General features: G+C 41.9%; 3 protein-coding genes across 5 annotated transcripts in view; 2 read left to right on the top strand and 1 right to left on the bottom strand.

Moving 5' to 3' along the window:
* The first annotated feature begins 6,981 nt into the window (after positions 1-6,981).
* LOC131682438 (cytoplasmic protein NCK1) overlaps positions 6,982-26,113 on the top strand; it is a 35,035-nt gene continuing 15,903 nt past the window's right edge. The window contains exon 1 of one of the 3 annotated variants that reach the window (XM_058963901.1): positions 6,982-7,407. The gene's annotated coding sequence lies outside the window, so the exon portion shown is untranslated. The remainder of the gene's footprint in view (positions 7,408-26,113) is intronic. The other 2 variants (XM_058963900.1, XM_058963899.1) reach the window with 2 other exon arrangements.
* On the bottom strand, positions 10,422-13,974 carry LOC131679943 (uncharacterized). Its single transcript, XM_058960687.1, has 2 exons — positions 12,022-13,974; positions 10,422-11,966 (listed from the first exon to the last, which is right to left on the bottom strand). Exons 1-2 carry the CDS (start codon positions 13,972-13,974, stop codon positions 10,422-10,424), a joined length of 3,498 nt encoding a protein of 1,165 aa, XP_058816670.1.
* On the top strand, positions 20,679-25,794 carry LOC131679942 (uncharacterized). Its single transcript, XM_058960686.1, has 3 exons — positions 20,679-20,922; positions 21,010-21,675; positions 22,925-25,794. The coding sequence occupies exons 1-3, from the start codon at positions 20,679-20,681 to the stop codon at positions 25,792-25,794; spliced, it is 3,780 nt and encodes a 1,259-aa protein (XP_058816669.1).

Below are 26,113 nucleotides of genomic sequence, written 5' to 3'. Positions count from 1 at the left end.
TCACCTTAGGTGACTTCGGTGATCGCGCGAGTGAGAAAAAGTGTCACCTCACCTAAAGTGACTGTTCGGAATAACCCCCCGTGTCTCATTTTCGATTTCGCAAAGTGCTAGTGGTATGGAAAGAAGCTTCGTTCTTTCGTCAGTTTCGCCTGATTTTGGGAAATGAAAAAAAAACATTTTCCGACTTTGCATGCAATATTGAAGCAATTAATGTAACTTGTCTTTTAGCCTAAGCGAACACCCTTGTTCTTGGTTACGTATCGTTAATACTGTAATTTTTATTTCTCGATATTATTAAGTCCGCATCACGAATTCGAATTCATCTTCCTGTTGATTCCAAATAAATTATCTGTCTCAACAATAACAAAAAAATCAAGTAAACTATGGAGCCTTTAATTGGCTAATAGAATTGTCAACATGGTTCAAAATCCAAAAAATTCGATGGATTTGACAACCATACATATGATTGAATTTGTTTCTGGGAGTTAAAATTTGTTCGGTGTTGGCTTACACTAATTAGTTCAGGTGTTTGAGTTTCGATTTCGTCTCTTCAGATCCACGGCACTTGACCAATGCACCGGGCTGACGCTAAGTCCAAAATTGGAAACACTACTTGTGAACACAAAACGACTTATACCTTACGATGTCCCATAGGTGAAGAGGTTTATCAGCAAACAGAACCTCTTCACCTTCAGGATATCGTAAGTCGAAACGCAAACTAGTTAGGTTTTGTGCCATTCATGCATAAAGACGGTTTTAAACCAATTTTCTCCTTAGGGAGTAATATGACTTTCACTAATTTTGTTATGGCAGCTACCGATTCTACCGTTTTACAGAAATGTATGCACAAGTTACGCTGTAATAAGCTTTAAGAGTTGCACATTCACGGAAACATTTGACCAAGATGATACCAATTTATTTCACTAACTAGTAGTTCACTTTCTATACTCCCACCCCATTTTCATACCCGCTACCCTCTCCTAAAATGACCACGTGGTATATGGATGGCCCCTTACTTCATTAGAGCAAACAAAATTTGAGTTACAAGATGTTTGTTCCAGTACACTGAAGTCACTCCGGAGCAAAAAATACTTACTCCTTTTTACTCCGGTTTGCTACCAGAAGAAAAAAGAGAGTACAGGAACGATTTTCTCCGGAGTACTTCCAGTTTCTCCTTGTACTGGAACAAACCTAAGGTAGCATAAGCTTAATTTGGCATAATTCACCCTTATTGTTTACGACGAACGCGAGATTCGTTCAGAAGTGGTTCGAACGCCCATTTAATTTTGCCGTCGTTAACAAGAAGACGAACCACTTTCGTTCGAATCTCTCATTTGTCGTAAACAAGAATAAAGGTGATTATTGCACGATTAATTGCTTGTTTGATAGCTAATGCATTGCAGCTTGATGCTGAATGTTTTGAATGTCCTCAGTATGTTGTAGGCCTTCATCACGATGCCATGCACACGTCCAGGTTAGTTTGTTATCCATAAGTAGTCCGAGGGTTGTCACACGATTGCCGAGAGAGATGCTGTGCCACTGAACGTGACTTCTACTTCTGATACGACTGAACCATTTTTGCTGAAAACTATCGCTTGCGTTTTCTTTGGGTTCGGGAAATGGCGATTTCGCTTGGCCCAGTCGACGATCGAAACTAAGTCCTCGTTGATGGTCCGTACAAGTCGGTCTACTTCAAGCGCAGGTTCAGATAGGTATATTTGAAGGTCGTCTGCAAACAGTGGCCGTTCTAGGTAAGCTGTTAATGTAGAGACTAAACAGTGGACAGGATGCTTCCAACACGCACAACTTGAGAACGCCCTTCTAAAAATGATGCGATCAAGTTGCATGTAGCTTGAGAGGACTGGAATTCATTCGTTCCGTCGCGCTAGTGCACTGAGTGCACGCTGCTCTAAAAATCTAGCCAAATCGTCTTAGCGCACCAGCGACTGCTCGTTCAGTAGGCCATTTGCGCGACTTCCGGAGGGTTAAGCAACTTTTCCTTCAGAATCTGATGATCAACCTAGGGGCAGATCACTGGTGATGCATTTTTAAAACATACCACAACACCACATAGATCTTCATTCGTACCGTGACTCTCAGACAGTTCGGTTGTTTTTTAATCTCGGAGCAGTATGTGAATAGTCGCTTTGTTTCGGCTTCGCCTAGAGTTCAATTTTTCAAGGCCATTTTCGTCAAGCCTTCCCTCCCCTCGACCCAAACAATAACCAGAGACCTTGACCGGTCCCTTTGCGGTCTTTTTTCGAGCCAAACAAAATCGTTGAATCTCTTACCGATTTCTCGGCTGTGACCGAAATAAGAAAGGTCCGTTCAGACAAGGTCGAGGTCGAGATGATTAGGAACCATTCATAAATTACGTAACGCGTTTAGGGGGAGAGGGGGTACGACAAGTTGTGACATGGGGAGGGGGAGCAGAGATGCCAGATTTGCAGACAAATCTGCAAATTCGCAGACTTTTAATTTAAGCTGCAGATTTCTTCGATGGCGCAGATATTTGCAGATTTTTTAGTTTGGTTGCAGATATTTGCAGATTTTTTTAGTTTGGTTGCAGATATTTACAGATTTTTGAATGAAAAGGCTTTTGATTACACTAGCTTTCCTGACATTTTTGTTCTTCCCAGACTTTTAAAATTATTATTGCAGACATTTGAAAAAAGTACCTGGCATCTCTGAGGGGGAGTAAGTTAGATCGTTACGTAACGTGTTTTCACAGAACAAAAATTTTTTTTTGAGGGATTTGTTACGTAATGGGGGAGAGAGGGATAGAGAAATTTGTGACAATTTGTTACATGGGGAATGTTGGGCAATTTTCGCGTTACGTAATTTATGAACGGTCCCTTAATTCAAATCAGGCACACGGTATCAGGTTTGTTCCAGTACACGAAAGTTACTCCGTAGCAAACGAGCAAAAATACTTGCTCGTTTTTTCTCTGGAGAAGAAGAGAATACAGGAACGATTTTCTTCCTGCTGGCCCGAAGTACATGCAGTTTCTTCTGGTATTGGAACAAACCTATTGCTTGTTGCGAGCAGTTTACGCGGAACTATTATGTGTATATTCCAGCAGCAAGTGTACGTACTGAAGGCGTCGTCAACGATGAGAATTTGACAGACGAAGATCTACTGCAGATGTTTTAAAGACCGCTATACTTGATTGCAAGCATTTCAAAAATGCTGACCCACGTGGCTGAATTCACTGTCAAACGAAGACGCGTTTACATTTCTTTTTTAGAAAATCGATTAAAAATTATTCTGAAGTTTTAAGGGTGAACATAGCATAACAATGAGCTCTATCGGTTTATGTAATAAAAATCTCCTCTCCTAAACTTCCTTGTAAAGGCCAGAAGGTTTCCCTTGACGGGGCTATTACACTTCTTGGAAGTATTGCGATCAAACCGAAGCAAATAGTTCCTGGTCTCAGATGATTAAGCTGAGAAAAGGAGTTCCCAGTACTTTCCAGACCATCAAAACCCCAGGTGTTCCTTTGTTTCAGTTGGGGAATAAGCGCGGCACTGGAGTTGTGGGTTGGATAATAAAAATTTTCAATATAACTGCTACCCGAATAGAAAATAACATTTAATGTACATTAACAAAACCATGATTTTCACTGTGACAGTACAGTAAGTTTTAGTGTTATGCTGCAATACAAAAACAATAAACTTTAACGTTTTTACAGTAAATTTCAATGTAAAATAGACTTTTATACATCTTAACATTAAAAAAAATCAATTTTTCTCCATACATTTTTTTTCTCGAAAACAGTAAAATTTAATGTGAATACACTGTATCAGTTTTTTTCTGAACAGTGAAATTTATTGTTACATGAAATTGCATTGTAAATCTACTGTGAGAACTTGGCATCGAACAATGTTGAAACAGTAATAACTATAATATTTATTGTTTTGTGATTGTTTGTAGGGTAAATGCTAATGTAAAATTCTATCCGGGTACCTACAGTAAGAACATTTTTGAAACAGCTGATTGCGAGATGGCCCCTCCTTTCAGTGATTTTTTCGTTGGATGGTTACTCATCGAACAAGATCACGGCTTTGTGACCTCGTTCGATGACTACAGTGGGCTTGCAGAAGTATCATCCCAAAAATTGATGCTTTCAAATGTTTAATAAATAGCTTGAGCTGCAATCCATTCGCTTTATGTAAACCTTGGATAGCTTCTGGTATAAACCCAAACCCCATTCCCCATAATATTATTCGCTTAGACCGCGTTACCCCCTACAGAGTATTACGCACCGTGATCCAATCTCAAACGAAACGAGCACCGGGCGCGAATTGACAACGAACGAAAGCAGTTTTTACGGATACCTAGAGTGTCGAGCTGAATCAGCTGACGACGGTTTTCGTAGCTCAACAATTGAAATCCGTTTCGCGAAGAAATATGTTGGAGTGCAAAGTGATTCTGTCAACCCAGCTCTGGTAGTACAGATTCCAAACAACAGAACAATATTCTAGTATTCTCTTATCAAACCTGGATATGGGAAACATTCAAAGGTTATTTTTGATGGTTCGAACGAGGTGTATTCTGACGAAATTACGGCAGAAAAACTTAATGAGTTTTTTTTATCATGAGCGTTGAATAAATTCACGAAGCTCTTCCACCACCTACAGGGCGACTAGTGGAGGAAAGCGAGGTAACCAAAAATCAGTTTTGTTCGGGAACGGACAATGTTACTAAGCGGGTGCTGGTGGATGCGTTTGACATAATTGCTGATAAACTGTTGACAATTGTTAATGAGTCGCTCCGGCAAGGTGTTTTTTCGGAAACGTGGAAGAAGACGGTCGTAATTCCAGTTCCAAAAGTTCCAAATGCATCACGAGCAGAGGATCACAGGCCGATAAATATGCTACCGATCTACGAGAAAGCTTCAGACACGGTCGTTAAAGAACAATTGATGGGCTTTGTAGATAGTGCTGGTATACTGTTGTGTGAACAATCAGGATTCCGGAAAAATCATTTGTGTGAAACAGCGCTTAATATATTATTGTTGAAATAAAAGCAGGCCACTGAGAATGGAAAAGTTGTCTTGGTAGTTTTTGTTTACTTGAAACGAGCATTTGAAAAAATTGATCGCCGTAAACTGGTTTGCGTTTTGGAAAAATATGGTGTAAGAGGAAATGTTCTTGCGTGGTTTCGCAGTTACTTAGAAAGACGTACGCAAGTTACAAAATGGCGTGGTTGTTCATCATCGGAAGCCTAAATTAACCTTGGTGTACCACAGAGTAGTGTACTAGGACCACTTTTGTTTATCCTATACATTAACGGCATGTGGAACATTTTGGAAAAGGCGGAAATAAACCTGTTTGCCGATGACACAGTTTTGTTTATCATCGGTAATAGTTTCGATGAGTGCATCAGGCTAATGAACCTTGAACTGACGAAGTTTAGTTGGTTGAAGTGGAAAAAACTCGAACTGAACATTTCAAAGACCAAATATATGATTGTAACTACGCGGCAGATGGATGAAAGTACTGTAACAGTTGAAATAGATGGAGAGACAGTTGAACGAGTTGCAACTATCAAATATCTTGGGGTCACATTGGACGAAAAACTAAGTTTTAAAGAGTACGTGAACAATCCGGAAAGCTGCCAGGAAGTTTGGTGTTCTTTGTAGGATTAATAGATTTCTCACATTTGACTCAAAGATAACTGTTTACAAGACTATAATAGCTCTCCATTTTGATTACTGTGCTCCTATTCTGTTCTTAGCATCCAAGAAACAGCGTAAGCGAATGCAGATCATACAAAGCATGGTAATGCGACTGTTACTACGATGTGACAGACTAACTCCGCGACATTTGATGCTCAATTGTTTACAATGGATGGCAGTTCAGCAACGTAGCAAGGAAGAAAACAAGCGCAGTTGTCCATGAATACTGAGTTTGGTCAGCTTCGCTAATGCGATATCATGGTTGATTGTGTCGAAGGCCGCAGATACAGTATTGGACAAAACATGTACAACAAATATCGAACTTAATCAAAAAGCGTCAGTAAACTTAATTGTTCTTAAATCGAAACAAGGTAAAGCTCTAAAGTCGATAGTTTAGGAGTCTAATTTCATTCTATATCTTTATCGGTCACAAATTCAAATTATTTATATATTTGCAAGGAATTTTACGTGGCATTTTTGGCATCGTCATGGTAGAATAATGATTGCATAACACTTTGGTTGTGAAACGCAACCTTTTCCGCGTGTTTTTGTTTGACAAAAAATCAAGGGAAAACGAAAAGTTGCATTTGTTTTGTCCAATGCGAAAATGCACTTTTTACCAATCAAACCAAACTTTGCGACCTCAAATTTAAAAGGAACCAAAAAACTCTGGTTAATGACCATGTTGCTTAATGTATATGAAAGGCTCAGTGTAAGAACGGCCCAAGTTAAAAAAATATCAAAAGTGGGTTAATCACAAATTATGAATGTATGTTATGTAGGGCCCTATTCTCACAGTCACGCCATCTAGTGACTAGAAGGAAATTTTGTTCTAGTCACTAATTGACGTGATTGTGAGAATAGAGCCCGTAATGAATGCAATTACCCCGACTTCTGAACAAAAAACTTAATTTGAAGGTATTTGTTTGAATAAAAATACCGTTCAACATTCGAAAAAATCTTCGAAAATTCAATAACATACAATATTTTGTGATTAGTCCACTTTTGATATTTTTCGAGTTGGACCGTTCTTGCACTGAGCCCTTCACATATGCATTTGTTTTTCACGTGAGTTGTATGTCTAGTTTTTACAGTGTAGCGATCCTTTTCAAAAAATATATATGTGAACGACTTCCATTGAATTTGACAACCTGGCGAGTTTTCCGCCTGACAGGGATAGCAATAAACGTTACCGAACTCTGGCTGTTTTGCTAGTGCTAGAGCGAGTTGAGTAGAGTTCTTTTCTGCACGCACGCACACTGAAGCAGAGCCGCCGTAGAACTTAATATAGGTGGGGCGAAAAAGGAACCGAATGTGAAGTTTTTCCTCGGTCGCCGTCGAAGTGTTTTTCGGACTGCTGATAAATTGCTATTTTTGTGATTGAATTCGGTCTTGTCGGATAGTAAGTGATACGTTAATCGCTAGGGTGCATCTATAACTACATGAAACGATCCCTGTTGGGTGGAATCTCTCAAAGTTAAGCGAGAAAAGTGAATTTTATTGGCTGCCATCTCCTGAGTGAGCAAATAGGAAAAAAAAGTTCACTACTTTCGCATTCATAGCAGACGGGGCGGTGTACGACTGTGAGCGAAATGAACCGCGCATAAAGTGTTGGTGAATCGAGCACACACTGCAAAATACGGAAGCAGCGCTAAGTAGTGTTGGTAGTGCTTCAAAAAGCGTTCATTCATGATTGCTGAATTGGCTTGGAAGTGAGCATTAAATCGTAAGTTTGTTGTTTTCTTTTGTTGTGACAGTTTAGCACGATATGCGAAGTTGTTTTTTTTCTAGATCGAGCATAAGTGTTTATGTGATTCAAGTTTGAAAGTAAGGTAAAGATATTAAAGTTTTCTGGGTTGACATTAGCAGCTAGGAGTTCAATTGAGAATAAAAGTAACAATTCAAACATAACTTGCCAAAATATTTAAAGACGACTGGACGATTTCAAATGAGCTAAATCCAATATATCTTGAAGCACCGTGTTTTTTCTTATCGTATTTTGGTTAGATTTTCAATTGCTGAATCGAGCACGATTTGATTTTCATGCTCATGAAAGTTTTATGTTTTAGATCTTAATTTTATCAGATTTTGTTTAGATTACCCAAATCAAGATAATATTCAATAATATTTCTAAATGTGTAATTTTACACATAGATCAATTTAGTAAAGGGTTAAATTGGACAAGTTCTCGAGCAGAACGATAGTGTAAAGCTATCCGCGAACATCATTGTATTGTTAGCGAGCCTACCACCTACTGTGCCCGTATCTACGCATGTGTAAGAATTGATGATTTTGTTTTCACACTTTTTTTTCCTCGGAAGGGGCTGGGCGGATAATTTTCGTCCTTTTTGTTGTACTCATTTTCCTGTGTAAATGAGGTGATTTGCCTTCTAACTGGTGAACAACCTACGTATGTATTGGGTTATCGAAGCCGCTACCGACTGGCAGCTTGATGCATGTATTTAGTTTACATGCATTAGGCTTTTGTTTCCCCTATACTGTCACCAGACAAAACTTCTTCAAACGAGGGAAGGAAGAAGGATTTCCTCATTGTGTCCGTTTACCGTGTTTAGCTCTAAACTCTTCTTGTGCAACGTGTGATACAAAGTCGTTTCCAATGAAAGGTCAGAGTGTACAAGTTCTGAACTCGTAAAACCTCACAACTATGATGCATAAAAAACTTACACCCCCATTGAATATAGTTCCCAAAAAGAAGCAGTCGATACGGAAACTATATTTTCCTACGCACGACCTTTATTTTGTCTATAGGACCACTCGTGTCGCAATTAATGATTCCATATTTGGTCAAAACAAAACACTGATTTGTTGCCACGTCGTACTTGGTACGTCTGTGCTTGAGTTAACCACCAGACCACACGAAAATAACCCTGATGCCTGCGTAAAACTGTTGTGAAGGTGAAACTTGTAGCAAAGTTAAAATGCCTGCTACGGCACATTGTAATCGCGTTAAGTTCTCACGAAGTCGCTCTATCCAAGAATATCTGAATAAATTTGTGGGCAGAAGCAACAATACGCACTATAAGATAACATGGAGTTTTTTTTCCAAAAGAAATCTAATAAATATTAATAGAAGAACCAAAACAAAATGATTAAATGTTACCATATTGAACATGCCAGATTCTAGATATTTTTAGTTCTCCATTTTATACATAAATGTAACATTCATTTTGAATAGTTGGGTGTCTATGACTGCTTGCACTTTAGACCTACAAGGTTTGCTTGAAAACATTCGGAAAACTGCTAACATTCTCGAAATGGAATACGGACAATATTGGTACCAAGATCTAAGTGAATAGTGTTGTTGAAGCGAGATTTCCAATAATGAAAACATAACTTTTTGCAATTTAACAAATTCTTGATCTCTTAATATCAATAATGAATATTTATCATAGGTTGATGGGTTTCACGGTATTGCAAACATTATCAATCATATTTCGTGCATCGGTTTTAAAAAACCTCGGACAGACAATTGCTTAGAGATTTGCTATTGCGCCTCGATAGTGGTCTATCGAGAGGGCTGGCCTTTTTATGCTTTGTGGTTTTTCATGCTCTGCACTTGCCCAAACTAACGATCAACCACCAGCCTGTGCACGCTGGCGTGGTCGACTGAAGGGATTGACTTTTGCTGTTGGCCGTGTTTGCAAATATTGTTCCACAGCTGTTGGTGGACACGGCTCCCAGTGGAGATCTTTGTGTGTCGATTTATCGGTTGACTTCGTCATCGTGCTCAGGCTAAATTATCAAAGAAATGTGAAAATAGAAGCCTATAAGCGGTCGTTTTGTAGTAACTGTAGTTTATAGTAGTAGTGTACATTGTTATGTGCTAGTCGTATGTCTATCTGTGTATGTATGTGTTCGTCTGATTATTTGTGACAACTGGTTCAGGAAATGGATGCAGAACGGGAGTATATGGTAGAATGGTGGGTAATCCTGCCAAGGATTTGTTGGTCATTTTTCCAGTGTTCAATTCGTGCATTCGATTCGATTTATTAGAGAAGATCGAATTGGATATACTAAGCTATATGTTACGGAAACTTTCGGACTTCCTTTCAGCGAAACTCGTGGATTTGGTGGAGTTTGCTCAAAGCTGTAATTTTAATTTAATTCATCGTTTATAATAGTGTAAGTTTTAATTTGTTGTCTACTCACATTTGTTAGTCCATTTGATATTTTAACCGTAACAATGTTTAATTTAAGCAAAGTGCATTTTAATTATAGGTTAAGGAAAAAAGAAATACTGTACTGCAAAAAGCGCGTGTCTGTTGAAACTAGATTACAGGGTTTTTTTCTGACTGTTGATCTGACTGAGCTGTTTGTTTCTCCCTTGTTCGTTGTGTTGCCAGATGCATCATTTCCGCGCAACATATCGAGATTTCGTGGCTAGTTCACAGATGACGGTACCTTGGCCTGCTGATACATGGAACATTCCCCGACCCGTATCGCTGGCTGCTTGTCCTCAGCTATACTACCATCCATTACGTCCAGCAGAGCGAGCTTCAAAACTGGTCGTACAAGTGTACCCGTAGTTGTCTGCAGAAGCGCTTTCCGAATCCTGCCATCCTTAGCTGGAAAAACCTGCAAAACCCGTCCTCTTACCCACTTATTTCTGGTATTATCATCAGCCATCACTACCAAGTCACCCACCCGTATTGCTCTTGTTTCCGAAAACCATTTCGTTCGTCGGGAGATAGTCGGAAGGTACTCCCTAATCCACCGTTTCTAAAACTGATCCAACATGTGCTGAACGATGTTCCAACTGCTTCGTAGTGCTACCTTCTCGTCTATAGGCGCTTTTACTGGCTGGCATATCCCCTTCGAGCTAAGCAGAAGGAAGTGATTCGGCGTTAGTGACTCCTGCTCAAACGTATCCAGGGGAATGTAGGTCAGAGGTCTCGAGTTGACCATTGCTTCCGCTTCAGTCACCAAAGTTACGAACGATTCTTCATCCAGCTTCCTAGCGGATGATAAACAGCTCATCGCCTCCTTAACCGAGCGCACCATTCGCTCCCAACATCCACCCATGTGTGGGGAGGCTGGTGGGTTCAGGTGCCATTGCGTGGTCGTATCCGTGAAGGTGCTCGCCAAACATCCATTGATTCGGTCAACCTCGCGTTCAAGCTCCCGTTTTGCCCCCGTGCCTTGGTCGCTGAATATTTCCTGTGGTGCCCCTCGACGAGCCACAAATCTTCGTATCGCTTTTTTACAGGAATCGGTCGTTAAGCTCGCTACCACTTCCAGGTGGACTGCACGAATTGTCAAACATGTGAACAGCGCCACCCACCTTTTGACATCATTTCTCCCAATCTTAATCAGGCAAGGGCCAAAATAATCGACACCAGTATAGGTGAAGGGTTTGACAAACGGTGTCACCCTGGACTCCGAAAGTGCTGACATCCGTGGAGCTTTTGGGGTAGCTTTGAAAACTCGACAGTACTGGCAACGTTTCACTGTTTGACGTACTTCGACCCGCAGACGTGAAATGGCAAACTTCTGGCGAACTTCATTGACGACGATTTCTCCATTCCTATGACCCTGCTGTCTGTGGTACCAATCCAGGATCAAGTTGGTGATGTAGTGTCCTCTTGGCAGAACCACAGGGAACCTGGTATCGTAGGAAAGAAATTCTGCTTCCTTCAGGCGACTTTCCATTCGCAAAACTCCGAATTCGTCTAACTCAGGCGACGATTTAAAGATACTACTCGATTTGTCGAGTGGTTTCTGCTTATCCCTCGGCAATTCAAGGTTTCGGCGTAGAGTAATTACTTCATCTTGAAATCCCCCGTACTGGGCGATTTTCCAGGCGGTTCTTTCTGCCAAACGAAACTCGTCTCGAGCTGCATCCCGTTGTATTGAAGCATCTCTATTTACTCCTTTCTTACATAGTGAGATAAAGCGATGAACGTATTTCAGCGCTCCTAGTAGGCGTTCCCACTTCGAGAACCGGCGGAAGTCAACCAAACTTTGAAGGACTACGTATCTGTGGACATAAACCGGTCTTAGCTCCTCAGATGTATCTGGTGGCGGTAGCGGTTCTTGTGACTGATGATTGTTTTCTTCGTAGAGTACTGATGGTCCTTGAAACCACCTGCTATCTTGTTCAAGCAACGGCCTTTTGCTCCACTTGGTGGCTTCATCTGCGACATTGAGCCGTGTGCTGATCCACCTCCATTCGGTTTCGTTCGTTTCATTTAACACTTCGTTGACCCGAAAGGCGTTGGTCTGACTGAATCCAGGAGAGAACGGTACTGGAATCGCTCCAAAAGACTCGGCGAGTTATGGGTATACTATGCTGCTTGATCACAGTTGCCGCCAAACGTACCCCTATGACTGCTGCTTGAAGTTCCAGTCGTGGTATCGTTAACGGCTGTAGAGGAGCAACCTTCGCTTTTGCGGCTACCAACGAGCATCGAATGTCTCCTCGATCAATTATCCGGAAGTAGGCGACTGCTGCATATGCCTGTTCGCTAGCATCGACGAAGACGTGGAGCTCCAGGGTCAGGTAACTGAACGGATCATAACCAAGAAAATAACACCTTGAAACCGCTACCTTTTCTAGCGTTCGAAGTACGTCTACCCATTGCTGCCACCGGTTGATAAGGTTATTCGGAATTTGGTCATCCCAGCCGATTTTTGCGCGCCACACGTCTTGGATTAAGATTTTCCCATGAATTGTTATAGCTGCGATCAGCCCAAGCGGATCGAAAACGCTCATGACGACTCGAAGTAACTGTCTTTTGGTGGGAATCGCACTACCTTCGATCAACGGACACAGGTCGGGCCGGAATGCGATCGCGAAGCTGAAGTCGTCCCGCATGGGGAGCCATACCATACCTAGAACTCTTTCGATATCGCTATCTTTCCCAAACTTGAAGCTGCGCACTGTATCGGTATTGGGTTCCCCGACCCGTCTCAGGACTTCGTTCGAGTTCGATGACCAGTTTCGTAGTTCGAAACCGGCTTTTTTGTGGATTTTCTGCACATCCAGCGCTTGCACGATAGTTTCTTCCACGGTATCAAAACTATCCGAGAAATCATCCACATAATGATTCTCCAGTATAGCCTTTGTCGCTTTCGGATAGACCGCTGCGTGCTCTTCAGCATTAAGGTTCTTTACAAAGTGTGCTGAACAAGGCGAACATGCTGAACCGAAAGTGGCGACATCCATCACCAACGTCTTCATCGGTTGATTGGGATTGTCTCGCCACAAAAACAACTGTGACTGGCGATCCTGTGAACGTATGTAGAGCTGATGAAACATCTCTCTTATGTCACCAGTTATCGCAACCTCTCGTTGGCGAAACTGGAACAGAACGGCTGTCAGCGACGTTAAGAGGTCAGGTCCCTTTAGCAGCATAGAGTTCAGTGACACACCTTTAACCTTCGCTGCTGCATCCCATATAACTCGTACTTTCTCAGGCTTTCTATGATTCAGTGCTATACCAAGGGGTAGGTACCACATACGCCGAGGATCGAATTGAGAAAGTTCTTCGTCATTAGCTTCATGAGCGTATCCTTTGACTTTGTACTCATGAATCTGCCGCCGAACATTTTTGTATAGCTCTGGATTTTTCATCAGCTTTTTTTCCAGACTTATTAGTCGTTTTTCTGCCGTTAATTTGCTGTCTGGAAACTCCACGTTGTCATGCCTCCATAGAAGCCCAGTTTCAAATTTCCCGGACGACGTTCGTTTTGTAGTTTCCTGCAAGATTCTTCTGGCACGTTTGTCTTCTTCCCCTTCGACGGTTGGAGATATTGTGACTCCAATGCTTTCTATGGAAAAGAACTGTTTGACGAGATCATGAAGCTCTTCATCCTGCGTACGAGCTAAGATGTGCATGCTCCGATGCTGCAATTGCGACGTGTACACTTCTGACTCCGTTCCATAAAGTGCCCATCCCAGCCTGCTTTTCGTGGCAACAGGCTTTCCTTCTGGACCTTCTCGCACTTTCAAAGAAGTTAACAGATTAACGTTGCTCAAACCGATAAGTATACGTGGAACCGCACGATAGAAACTTTTAATTGACAAACCTTGTAAATAAGGGAACTGTTCCGCAAGTTTCTCAAACTGCACTGTCTGAACCGGTAAATCGAGATTTTCTACTGTGTACACATTCTTGACCGCATACTGTTTTTCCATACCACGACCCGAAATATTAAGATTGATTACTCGTGTATCTGGGATCCGCTTCGTTACACCTCCAGTCCATTGCAAACACAATGTATTTGGATGTCCTTTTATATCCAGTTGATCAGCAATTTCTTGGTCCAGCATTGTGATTGACGAACCTTCGTCCAGAAATGCGAAGGTATCTACCGAATTGAATTTCCCGTAGAGTGTCACTGGTACTACACGAAATATCGGTTGACCTTGTGGATGACGATGTACGGCAACTGTGCTGTTAGTGGTTTTTGACTCAGAAGGGTGAAGTAGACGATGGTGATTCTCCGAACATCCTTGGACACCACATGTATTCGCTTTACATGGCCAGCGCCCATGCGCAGATAAGCACCTACGACAGAGACGATGTTGCTCAACGGCTTTCAACGATCTTGGAGAGAAAAGTTCTTGAACGTAAAACACTCTCGAACAATGTGTCCAGTTTTCGAACATACCGTGCACTGTTTTTGTTCACTATTTTTCTTCAAATTAACATCCTTGTCTTTGAAATTCTCCTGCTGGGGTCTCTGATCCGAAGACGAATGGGCGTTTATGTATCCTCGTTCCCTAGCCTTCGCGCGCTCTTCTTTCCACACCTTCTTGTCGCTAACGGCTATCGCGGTAACACTGCTGGCAGCAGACACGAGCGTTGACATATAATCACTAAACACTCCAAGATCTGATTCTGAATGTTGGCGAATAAATAATGCCCAATCCAGTTTGATGTTAGGAGGGAGTTTGTCCACAAGCTCCTGCATAAGAGTTGGATTCGACAAGTGTGTGTCTAATCCAACGGAACGCAAATATTCGCAAAAGTTCTGAACCACTAATCCAAAGGCGACCAGGGATTCCAATTTATCTGCTCTAGGTGATGGCGTTGCGCGAACCTTGTTTAAAAGCGTGCGAACAATCAGCTCTGGTCTCCCAAACAAAGTCTGCAACGTGTTGACAACTTTTGGTACGGACGATGGATGCAACAAGAAACAGCTTACAGCTTCTCTTGCAATTCCTTTCAGACAGCGCTGTAACCTCATAAGATTTTCAGAATCCGAGTAGCCACACATACGTGTTGAATTGGTGTAGCTACTGAAGAACAAAGGCCAATCACTCGGGTCCCCGTCAAAAACTGGAAGTTCCTTAGGAACAACATGTCGGGCGGCTAACTGTTGTTGATTAACATTGACAGCAGATGGATGTTGTTCGAAAGTGGGGGCTTCTGGATACCGAGCGATGTTCGATGCACTAGGGAAAGCTTCATGGTCACGATTTGGTACACTATTTGCCGCTCTCGGTATACTGGAGTTGTAGGCCACTGGGTGATTCAAACGAGAGAGTGGAACTATAGGGGGACTAGGGCTGTAACAATTGCCTAGTTGCTCCCTGCAGACCGCAGCCTGACATAGGGGCTTGTAATTCGGATCGGCACCATGAGCATATTCAGATACGGGTGGGACGAATGGCGAGAGTAGTGAATATTCAGAGCGACCTCCCATAGGAGTGCTTATATCATATAATTTATTATTCGGTCGTGATTTCACAGGGGTGAACAGATCTTGTGGAGGACGGGTAAGCATTTGATTGTTACTCACCGAAGCATATAGTGTCCTAGGTGGAAGTTCGATTGCCAGATCACCGGCTACAATGGCAGGATATTGTCGATGGTTTACGTCATCTCCAGTACACATTGTCTGAGCATTCCCCATGCTGCGTCGTTCCAGTTGATCATTCAGTTGAGACCCTTGTCTCGCTGAAGCTACAGGTGGCGAAATCGTTAAATCTGCTGCCGACCACAGCGTAGCAGAGCTTGTATGATTGTTCACAGCCGCTGCAGTAGGTACAGAAGGTGGTACGTTCATAAATCGTGCTCCTGCAGTTGTTGGAGTTGTTGCAAAACTAGCTGAGGTTACTCCTGGTAGAAGATGCTGCCGTTGACATGATGACGTTTCCATATGTAGGACTGTCGGCTGTAACGCAGTCTGATGCACGGTTAGTTGGGGTGGTAGCGGATTGGAGAACGGCGGTGGTTGGAGCGCCACAGTATTCGATTGTGGATTCTCTGCTTGAACCATGGCGGTCACTGCCGGTGCTATTAGCTGTGAGCTACAAGTAACTGTCCTTGAATTCAATACAGTTTGTTGAAATGATGGTACATCGGGTGCAACAGGTGCGAAAGTAAGTTGCGGGGAAATGGCAACTGAAGTAGGCACGTTTGTTTCAATAGATGATACAGTTGTTTGCGGTTTAAACGATTCTGGGTGCGAAACAGCAGCTGCAACGAGTGGCTCTGATTGCTCTGGAGGAATCAACGTAGAAGCCGCCAACGGCATCGCATCCACATCCGGTAGTACCAACGAATCTTTATTCGCGTTTCCCTTGCTTACCACCACTGGCATAGGGTATGTCCCCGGATCAGACCCACGCTGATTTTGAACCCACCGACCAACTCTTTTGTTGACACTATATGCACTACGACAGCTTCCGCCGCATGCATTATCGTTTGGCACTTCCAGACTAGCCCGTAGCATCTCGTACTTTTTGTCGACGAACTCTTGCTCCACACTAAGTTGCTCTAACTTTGCCCTTTCCTTCTCTGCCACCTGCTGTTTGCGCAACGCCTTTTCTTCTTCCATCTTTTCCAGCTCTAGCTGAATTCGGGCTTGACGTAAACTGCCTTTATCTGATCTTCCGGATTTACCGCTAGTTGAAGTCGCAAAATCTTCCTCCATGCAAAACTCGCATCTGAAGCTGTACTCTGCGATGCTTTCGTTCGCCCCCGCGCAGGTAGGGTGAAACCATTGTTTACAGTGATCGCACTGTACCATCCAGGCCTCTGCTTCGTCCGGCCGCTTGCACTTGCGGCAACTGAACTGAAGAGTGAGGTTATCTCCGGTTGTGGGCCGAGAACTTGCCATTAGCTCGGCGAAACTGATATTTCCTGGTATTTCCCGACGGGAATCCGTGGTTACAGCTTCTCAAAGCCGGATGATAACAAATCTTTGAGTTTGTTACGGAAACTTTCGGACTTCCTTTCAGCGAAACTCGTGGATTTGGTGGAGTTTGCTCAAAGCTGTAATTTTAATTTAATTCATCGTTTATAATAGTGTAAGTTTTAATTTGTTGTCTACTCACATTTGTTAGTCCATTTGATATTTTAACCGTAACAATGTTTAATTTAAGCAAAGTGCATTTTAATTATAGGTTAAGGAAAAAAGAAATACTGTACTGCAAAAAGCGCGTGTCTGTTGAAACTAGATTACAGGGTTTTTTCTGACTGTTGATCTGACTGAGCTGTTTGTTTCTCCCTTGTTCGTTGTGTTGCCAGATGCATCATTTCCGCGCAACATATCGAGATTTCGTGGCTAGTTCACAGATGACGGTACCTTGGCCTGCTGATACATGGAACACTATAATTAATTTACCGATGCGCGTGAATTATCCATTGCTGGTCAGCATAGCATGACGAAATTCTAACAGAATGCATTTGTCGTTAATCGCAAATAAGAATCATGTGCTGGCATTTATACCAGTTTCTAGTAGTTTGAGAGCATTTTACATGTGTTTTTTTCTTCTACTTCATCAGTCTATTTTTGTTGTAGTTCTAGTAGTTTGCTTGTCTATCACTCATGTATATCAAAAATAATATCGGTGAATTTATACGCTTCTACTTAATCTCTTGGTATTTTTTCGCATGCAAGCACATTAAAATGAGAGCCTTTGTAAGTACAAGATGCAGAAAATGTTAGTATAAGCTAAGTGATATTGGCACATTGAATTCCTTTTGTTATTTTTTAAATAACTTAATAATTGCTGACGCATACTCTGACAATTGCTCCGTTATTGTATTCCGCTTTCTCGACAGGTGGTATTTCGCTACAACGTCCGTGACAAACTTTTGCCTTTCTGCTGACAACTCCAAATCATCTGCTTTCTGAAGTAGCTTCTTCCCAAAAACTGACTGTTTAAGATGACTCTTCAAATCTTCCGGCGATAACACTCTTGCTTCTTCCTGACCTGTCCTTCACTGTGGCTATGGGTAATAAGGCCTTCTTCGGTAAACTCCTCTTCAGACTCAGATGCATCCGGTTCGCTATTTTGGATTGCAGTTCTGGTCTTGTTATCACCACAGCACTCACCTTCGGAATGAATCACTTGTTCGATTTCGCTTGTGTCAGAGTTGTCAGATACGTTTTCAGTAACTTTCCCAGTTTCCACACCAAGACTGCAATTTGCTTGAGTATTGCTGTCAGTAGAATTATTGGTCGCTTCTTTAGCGTCGATCTCGTTGGTGTTCGCATCAACGTCCTCATCCACAATCGAATGCCCTCCAGTAAGCACTACTGCATTTGAGAGATTCTGTGGAAAACATTCAACTCAACAATTAGATGAATTAAACATAATAATTTGTTTAATTTACGTTTCGCTCACGCCACTCTGATAATCATGTGACGTCGAATTTCCAATTAATATCGGCACGAGACAATGCCTGGCAAATTTTCTCTCGTGACCAAGTAATTGAAGCAACAGTATCTAAACCGCACTCTGTATACAAATATATGAGCTGAATATTTAAATATTATTTCTCATTTAATTACCTCTAAATATAGATAAAGCTTCTACCGGCACTGGAAGATCAGCGAGCAGCTTCTGTTCAAACGCCATTTTGTTCTCATTTGAAAGATGTCAAAAGCTTTTTCACACAAGAATTTCTTATAAGTTTCACTATCGCATCGTATGAAATCATATCTAAGGCGTATACATTCCGTAAGCAAACTTATGGAAATCATACGTGACGTATGAAATAAATTTCAGGTCGCATAGTAATCGTTCATACGAAAGATATTATGAATATAGTATGTTCAGTTTTCTCAGTGCACGCAGCCTACACCCGCGATCTAGCAAACATGATAACATCCCGGTGATAGTCTCAGCACTTATAAATTCTTAAGCGTGACCCTACAAATTCCCTCGCTCAATTGGACCAAATTAAATTGCATACCCTTTCTTTATATGAGAAAGGCAAAAAGGGCTTTTATACCCACTAGACAACAGGTTCCATGGCGACATGATCGGGAACTCCAGTGACGTGGTAATTCCCTCCCAGTGGGAATCTGGAACCAAAAATTAAATATCAGAATGGCACGGTTGCAAAATTGAATTTATACACGTGAGCACAGGCGACAAACACTTTAGCATATGAACGCTTACACCCTTCGCGATCATCCAACCGCACCTACGCCCGCAATAACGTGAACGTCTTAATACTTACGAAGTCACAAACGCGTTCTCAAACGCGAACCCACAAACGCCCGTGTTTGCGCGATAATGAATCAGTCACGTCCGGAAATCTTTGCCTCCATATTAGCAACTTAGGTCCATACATTCAGTTGGAGCAATCAAAAAATAACGCTCATGTCCACTAGGAAAAACATTCCGTGGTGGCATGAACGGTCATTCTAGTGATATGAAAGAACTGACTCTCTTCTAGTATGTGAACCGCACACTGAAAATTAAGTATCGGGTTCACTGTTCACGAGCGATCATCCAAGCACACACACGAATATGAGAAAGGACACACGGTCATAATATATAATTTATTCACGCTAAGTTACACACACGTTAGCACACGCGCCATACAAACGTACGCGTGATCGAATACGTTAACGTAAAAACGCTCGATTCTTTCGCGATGATATACGCGATCACAACGCCTTATGCCCGCAAATAACAGAACCGTACAATGAATATCATAGCCCACTGCAATTGGTCTCAAGCAGTGTTTTAGTCAGAGGCGACGCGTGGTTCCACCGTCAACCTGTTCAATATACCACAAATACCCTGAAAACGTCATAATCATCTCTAGGACCAATGAAAGATGTTCATCGACGGGTTTTTCTGTACGCAAGAGCTGAGCAAAACAAATTTGTTATCAAAACCCACCGATGAATTGTCAAACAAACGTCTGGTAGAATGTTTAAAAGAGCAAAAAGTACACTGAGAGAATATATTAGTAAATGTGCTACAAATAGGTTTCGTGCGATAAACTTTCGTAAAATATGAGAATTTTTCGTACATATGATGAATGAGTCGTATTTTTAGGCAAACGTTTCTGTTGAGTTCAACCATGGTGGGCAAACCCACTGGGTCTGGCGGAAGGCACAATTCTGTCATCGCACTAGAGACAGCTCAGTGACGGTCTACCTAATGTGTCATTTTATATAGGAAGAGGCAAAAGTGCAAATCACGTTCTTTCGAGCTCAGTCAATGTGCGGTAAAATATTATTCTAAATTAAAACTTATATACTAAAATATCACAGAAGTAAATCACAGATATAGGAAAATTATCACAGTTCGATTAGTTTATCACAGAAATATATTAATTTGTTTTTCATGTGAGTATACAGATTAAATTCTACAATATGTTACAAGTTAACCTAAAATAAAATGAAATTATAGGAACAGTAAGTGGAATCGGTACTAAAAGCAGCCGATTCAAATACCTGAACTTGTTACATTATCAAGGTAAAATATGAATTATTAAGACTAAATCTAAACATATATTGATGCCATAAACATATATTGATCTGTGCAGATTAGCTACCATTCACACTGCTGCGATTTATGTTGCTAGGGCTAGCACGAGGTGATTAAAGAAAAACCAAAAAATGTAATACAAGAATTATATTATATTTATAAACACACACTAATAAATTAAACATTTACAGTTTCAAGCTGCTACAATCAAAAGCTGCTGTGAGAAAGGTTTTGTCTGGAAATCCGAACAAACTTGAAAATTGTTTGATCGCGGATCTAACCTCAAAATGGCCGAAAGCACAGCTCCAGCGGAAGGAAACAACCAGAACTGTTCGTTCTGCGAGGATGTTGACGGGGTGGACGACATGGTCCAATGCGACGTTTGTGACCTGTGGGCTCATTACCGGTGTGCCGGTGTGACGGAAGCGGTCAAAAATGAAAGCTGGAGTTGCTCGAAGTGTAGCATTCAACTACAGGTACCAAAACCTGGTAGGAAGGCACCCGTGAAGAAGGGGCCGCCTAGAAAAACAGGTACAAAGAGCGACGCCGGGTCCGATATCAGCAAAGGAAGCGCATAAGGGTCTAATGTTGAATCTTCGCTCCAACAATTGTATCTAGAGCAGGAAGCTAAAGAGAAGGAATTGGAGGAGCAAAAATTATTTTATGAGAGGCGCTTAGAGATAGAGCGTTCCTTTCTGCAGCGAAAGCGGGCGCAACAACAAGATATGTTGCTTAAGGAGAGGCAACTATTGGAGAAACGTCTGTCCGACGAACGGGAATTTTTAGAACGGCAGCAGGCACTCCGGACCCAATTCCGGCACATGAAACTAGAGCTATCCCGTCAATTCGAGGGTACGGATGATGAAGTAGACGAGGAAAGTCCGGAAGGTGCGGCTGATAAAGTCCAGCAGTGGATGAAATCCAACCGGCAGGATCCTCGAGGTGCGTATCCGAAGCAGCAAGAGAGAGTTACTACATCTTCATCGGGCGACAGAGAGGCCATCGAAGATGAGGATAAGGCGGAAAAGCTAAAGCGAGACAGTCTAGTCGGAAATGTCATCGGTGCACGTTCGGTTGCCACAAAAGGCAACACAATACAAAGCAAAACAGGATCGAGCAGCGTAAACAATCGATTATTAGAACAGGTTATTCTCCAACGCCCATTGAAAGGATCTGTATCTTTTGCACATGAGCAGAATCCTCACGTGGAGACGGATTGCGAGGGAGAGGAAATAGATCCGTTGTACGATGCAGACTGGACGGAGGAGGAAGAAGCAACCATTCGTACACGCAGAAAAATGTATATTAAATTCCAAAATAATTCGCTTAGAAATCAAAAATATATATTTTTGAATCAGGGCCTAATTGCAATTTTTTTAGATTCAAAAATATTTGTTATTAGATTCCAAAAAAATGGTTGTTGTTTCTACTAACAAGCTCTCATAGGATTTTGTGTAGATTCAATAATATTTTTATTTGAATCTATGATATCTTTTCTTGAAACAAAGTATGTTATTTGTTAGTTGAAATATGCTTTTCCTTTTTAAAACAATGAAAAAATCTATTTGAATCAAAAAACTTTTATTTTGTTTTCAAAAAAGGTATAATTAATATTAATGTCTTGATTTTTGTTTTTTCTTCTACCCATATTTTGCACCGAATCCCAATCCCAAATTCCAATTTGCATAATTACGTAAATGACAACTTTTCCAAGCTTTCCGCTAAAAATGCTGTTTTAGCTCCTCTGCTTCCTCTCGTTCGATAAATTTCGACGGTGTATCAATTTTCTGGAATAATAACAATAATATTAGGTTCTTAAATATTACTCCATTAATAAATAATTTTTTCACCTATGAAAGCACTAACGACTGTATTGCACTTATCAAATTGTATTTACATTTTTATAACGCTCACATAGTCTAAACCTAGCGTCTTGAACTCCAATTCTTTATTCTCGACCTCCGATACGTCCAGTTTTTTATTTGTATGATACAACAAAGATCGAACCAATCCATTTTCAAGCAATATTTCTATTTCAAGCAATATTTCTAAATCTAACAGCAATATTTTTGTTATAAATAATGCTATTGTTCAACCAACCAATGTTTTTGGTTCAACTAAATACTTGAATTTGAATCAAAGTTTCAATATATTTGATACGTATATTCCCTGCTTTTTGCAGGGATTTTAGAATCAAAATTCAGATTATTTTGTCACTAATGCCGATATTTTTGTACCAACAATGTTTGGTATTTGAAACAGAGAAATTTTATTTCTGTTTCAACAAAATCTATAACTTTGAATCAAAGTCGCAAAATATTTGATTCGAATATGTCTTATTTCTCTGCGTGTAATATATTAAACCGTCGAAGGCAAATCAGGTCGGGGTTGTTACAGAGTAATCCGTCACCAACCCGTGGTCCAACTCAAGCGCAGTTAGCTGCACGACAAGCTGCTTCGAGGCATTTGCCAATCTTCAAAGGTGAGCCAGAGGTGTGGCCGCTTTTTATAAGCTGCTTTGAATACACGACAGCAGCTTGCGGTTACACAAATACTGATAACCTGAAGAGACTTCAGGATAGTCTACAGGGTTTTGCGAAAGAAGCCGTCCAAAGCCGCCTTTTATTACCCGAGTCCGTGCCAGAGGTCGTAGAGGACCTGCGCAAATTATTCGGAAATTCTGAAAAGCTACTCAAAACTCTGGTAGCGAAAGTTCGGAACGCTCAAGCCCCTAGACTGGACAAGTTAGAGACATTTCTTTATTTCGGGATCACCGTCAAGCAATTATGCGACCACCTCGAAGCAGCCGGATTGCGAGATCACTTGAGTAACCCTATGCTTGTACAGGAGTTGGTTAGCAAGTTGCCTCCTTCGTACAAACTTGACTGGGTACGATTCAAGCGAGGCAGGTGTGGAACTCCGCTCAGAATATTCACGGACTTTACAAACGAAATCGTTTCCGAAGTTTCGGAAGTAGCTGAGTTTACCGGAACTGAACAACATACGTTAAGAGAGCCAATGAGAAGCAGTAAACCAAAAAGAAATGAATATCTGCACGCTCATACAACGCATGGCGGACAGTCTGGAGGGATGCTGCTCCCGGCACAGCAAAAAAGCAAGAAGTCGTGTGTCGTATGCAAAAGAACTGACCACAAGTTGCGATTTTGTGACGACTTCGTTAAGTTGGGCCTGCGAGATCGGGCTAAGGTTGTGGAGAAACACAAACTCTGCCCAGTTTGTCTTAACGACCATGGCAACGCACGGTGCACGTTCAACGTCAAATGTAATGTAAACAACTGTAGAGGTGGTCATCACCCGCTACTTCATCGTGCCGAAGAAGTCATTCAGGTCGCACGCGTTGAATTGAATACTCACGAATGTCAAGCTTCTATTCTATTCCGGATGATTCCAATAACCCTTTACTACGGGGAAAACTCGGTAGATTCCATCGCCTTTCTAGACGAAGGCGCATCCACAACTTTGGTGGAAAGCACTATAACTGATAGACTCAACGCAGAAGGAATACCGGAACCACTAGTCGTAGTGTGGACGGCCAACATGAAACGTCATGAAGATCAGTCCAGGAGAGTAAATCTATCGATCTCGTCAAGGGGAAGCGACATTAGGCATCAGCTAGCAGAGGCGCGTACCGTTACAGATCTGGTATTACCGCAGCAAAGTATCAACTTTAAGGAAATGGCGAAACGTTTCAAGCATTTGCGCGGTTTGCCAGTGATCGACTACAATAAAGATACGCCGAGGGTGCTAATCGGATTGGACAATCTGCATTTGTTTGCGCCGTTAGAATCTAGAGTTGGAGGCCCTAGTGAACCGATCGCAGTGCGCTCAACCCTTGGATGGACAGTGTATGAAGTAACCCGACAAGAAATATCGCCCCGCGTTTTCGTCAGCCACCATTCAATCCAACCTGTGAGTAACGAGGAACTACACGAGATGCTAGGTACACAATACCGCTTGGAGGAGTCCTATACGCCTGTCGTTCCCCTACTGGAATCCAACGAGGACCAGCGAGCACGGGAGGTTTTGGAGAAAACTACAATCAGAGTAGGGGATCGCTTCGAAACCGGCCTGATCTGGAAAGAGGATTATACAACATTTCCCGACAGCTACCCGATGGCAATGAAACGATTGCAGGCGCTAGAACGTCGACTTGCCAAAAATCCGGAGCTACAACGGAATGTATTCCAGCAGATCGTGGAGTATCAGCAGAAGGGGTACTGCCATAAAGCATCGAAAATAGAGCTTGGTAATGCAGATGCGAATAGGGTATGGTACTTACCATTAAATGTAGTTCTTAATCCTAAGAAACCGGGCAAAATCCGCCTAGTTTGGGACGCAGCGGCGACTGTCGACGGAGTATCTTTGAACTCCCGCTTGCTTAAAGGCCCCGATCTATTAACCTCACTCCTTTCTGTAATTTGCAAATTCCGGGAAAGGGCGATCGCATTTGGTGGTGACGTACGCGAAATGTACCACCAACTGCGTATACGTGAAGCAGACAAATCGGCACAAAGATTCCTCTTCCGATTCGACCCCGAGAAGTCCCCCGATGTGTACGTGATGGACGTAGCTACCTTCGGGTCCACTAGCTCTCCATGCTCGGCACAATTCATTAAAAATCGCAATGCCGAGGAATATGCAACACAGTTTCCAGATGCGGCAAGAGCGATTATTGATCGACATTATGTCGACGACTATTACGATAGTCTCGACACCGAAGATGAAGCGGTGCGACGAGCTAAGGAAGTCCGTTACATTCACTCAAAAGCCGGCTTTGACATCCGGAATTGGGCATCAAATTCAACAGATGTTCTGAGCAAGCTCGGAGAATCCAATGTCGATAAGCTGGTACATTTTAGTCAAGAAAAAACCACCGATCAAGAACGAGTTTTGGGGTTAATTTGGGATACAGTACAGGATGTTATAACGCCGACGAATGTGGGTCAGGCACTTCGGGACTCCTACAAACGTTCTCAACAACTGGCAGATAACATGTGGCGGCGCTGGATAAAAGAATATATTCCGAGTATCAACCAAAGAAACAAATGGTTTGGAGAATCCAAGGCTTTGCAGAAGGGAGATCTAGTCTACGTTGTGGAAGGTGAACGTCGCAAGGTATGGATACGCGGGATCGTCGAAGAATTAATCGTGTCTAGCGATGGGAGAGTACGGCAGGCAATGGTAAGGACCAACGGCGGGCTATTTAGACGTGCAACCGCCAACCTAGCGGTATTGGAGATAAATGAGGGTAACGCTGATCCGGTGGCTGGTTCCGAACCAGGATTACAGGTCGGGGAATTGTTGAGTTCAACCATGGTGGGCAAACCCACTGGGTCTGGCGGAAGGCACAATTCTGTCATCGCACTAGAGACAGCTCAGTGACGGTCTACCTAATGTGTCATTTTATATAGGAAGAGGCAAAAGTGCAAATCACGTTCTTTCGAGCTCAGTCAATGTGCGGTAAAATATTATTCTAAATTAAAACTTATATACTAAAATATCACAGAAGTAAATCACAGATATAGGAAAATTATCACAGTTCGATTAGTTTATCACAGAAATATATTAATTTGTTTTTCATGTGAGTATACAGATTAAATTCTACAATATGTTACAAGTTAACCTAAAATAAAATGAAATTATAGGAACAGTAAGTGGAATCGGTACTAAAAGCAGCCGATTCAAATACCTGAACTTGTTA

This window comes from Topomyia yanbarensis, chromosome 2 (genome assembly GCF_030247195.1).
Source record: "Topomyia yanbarensis strain Yona2022 chromosome 2, ASM3024719v1, whole genome shotgun sequence".
Lineage (NCBI taxonomy): Eukaryota > Metazoa > Arthropoda > Insecta > Diptera > Culicidae > Topomyia > Topomyia yanbarensis.
The sequence above is the reverse complement of the archived record's forward strand: the minus strand, read 5'-3'. Positions and strand labels throughout refer to the sequence as shown.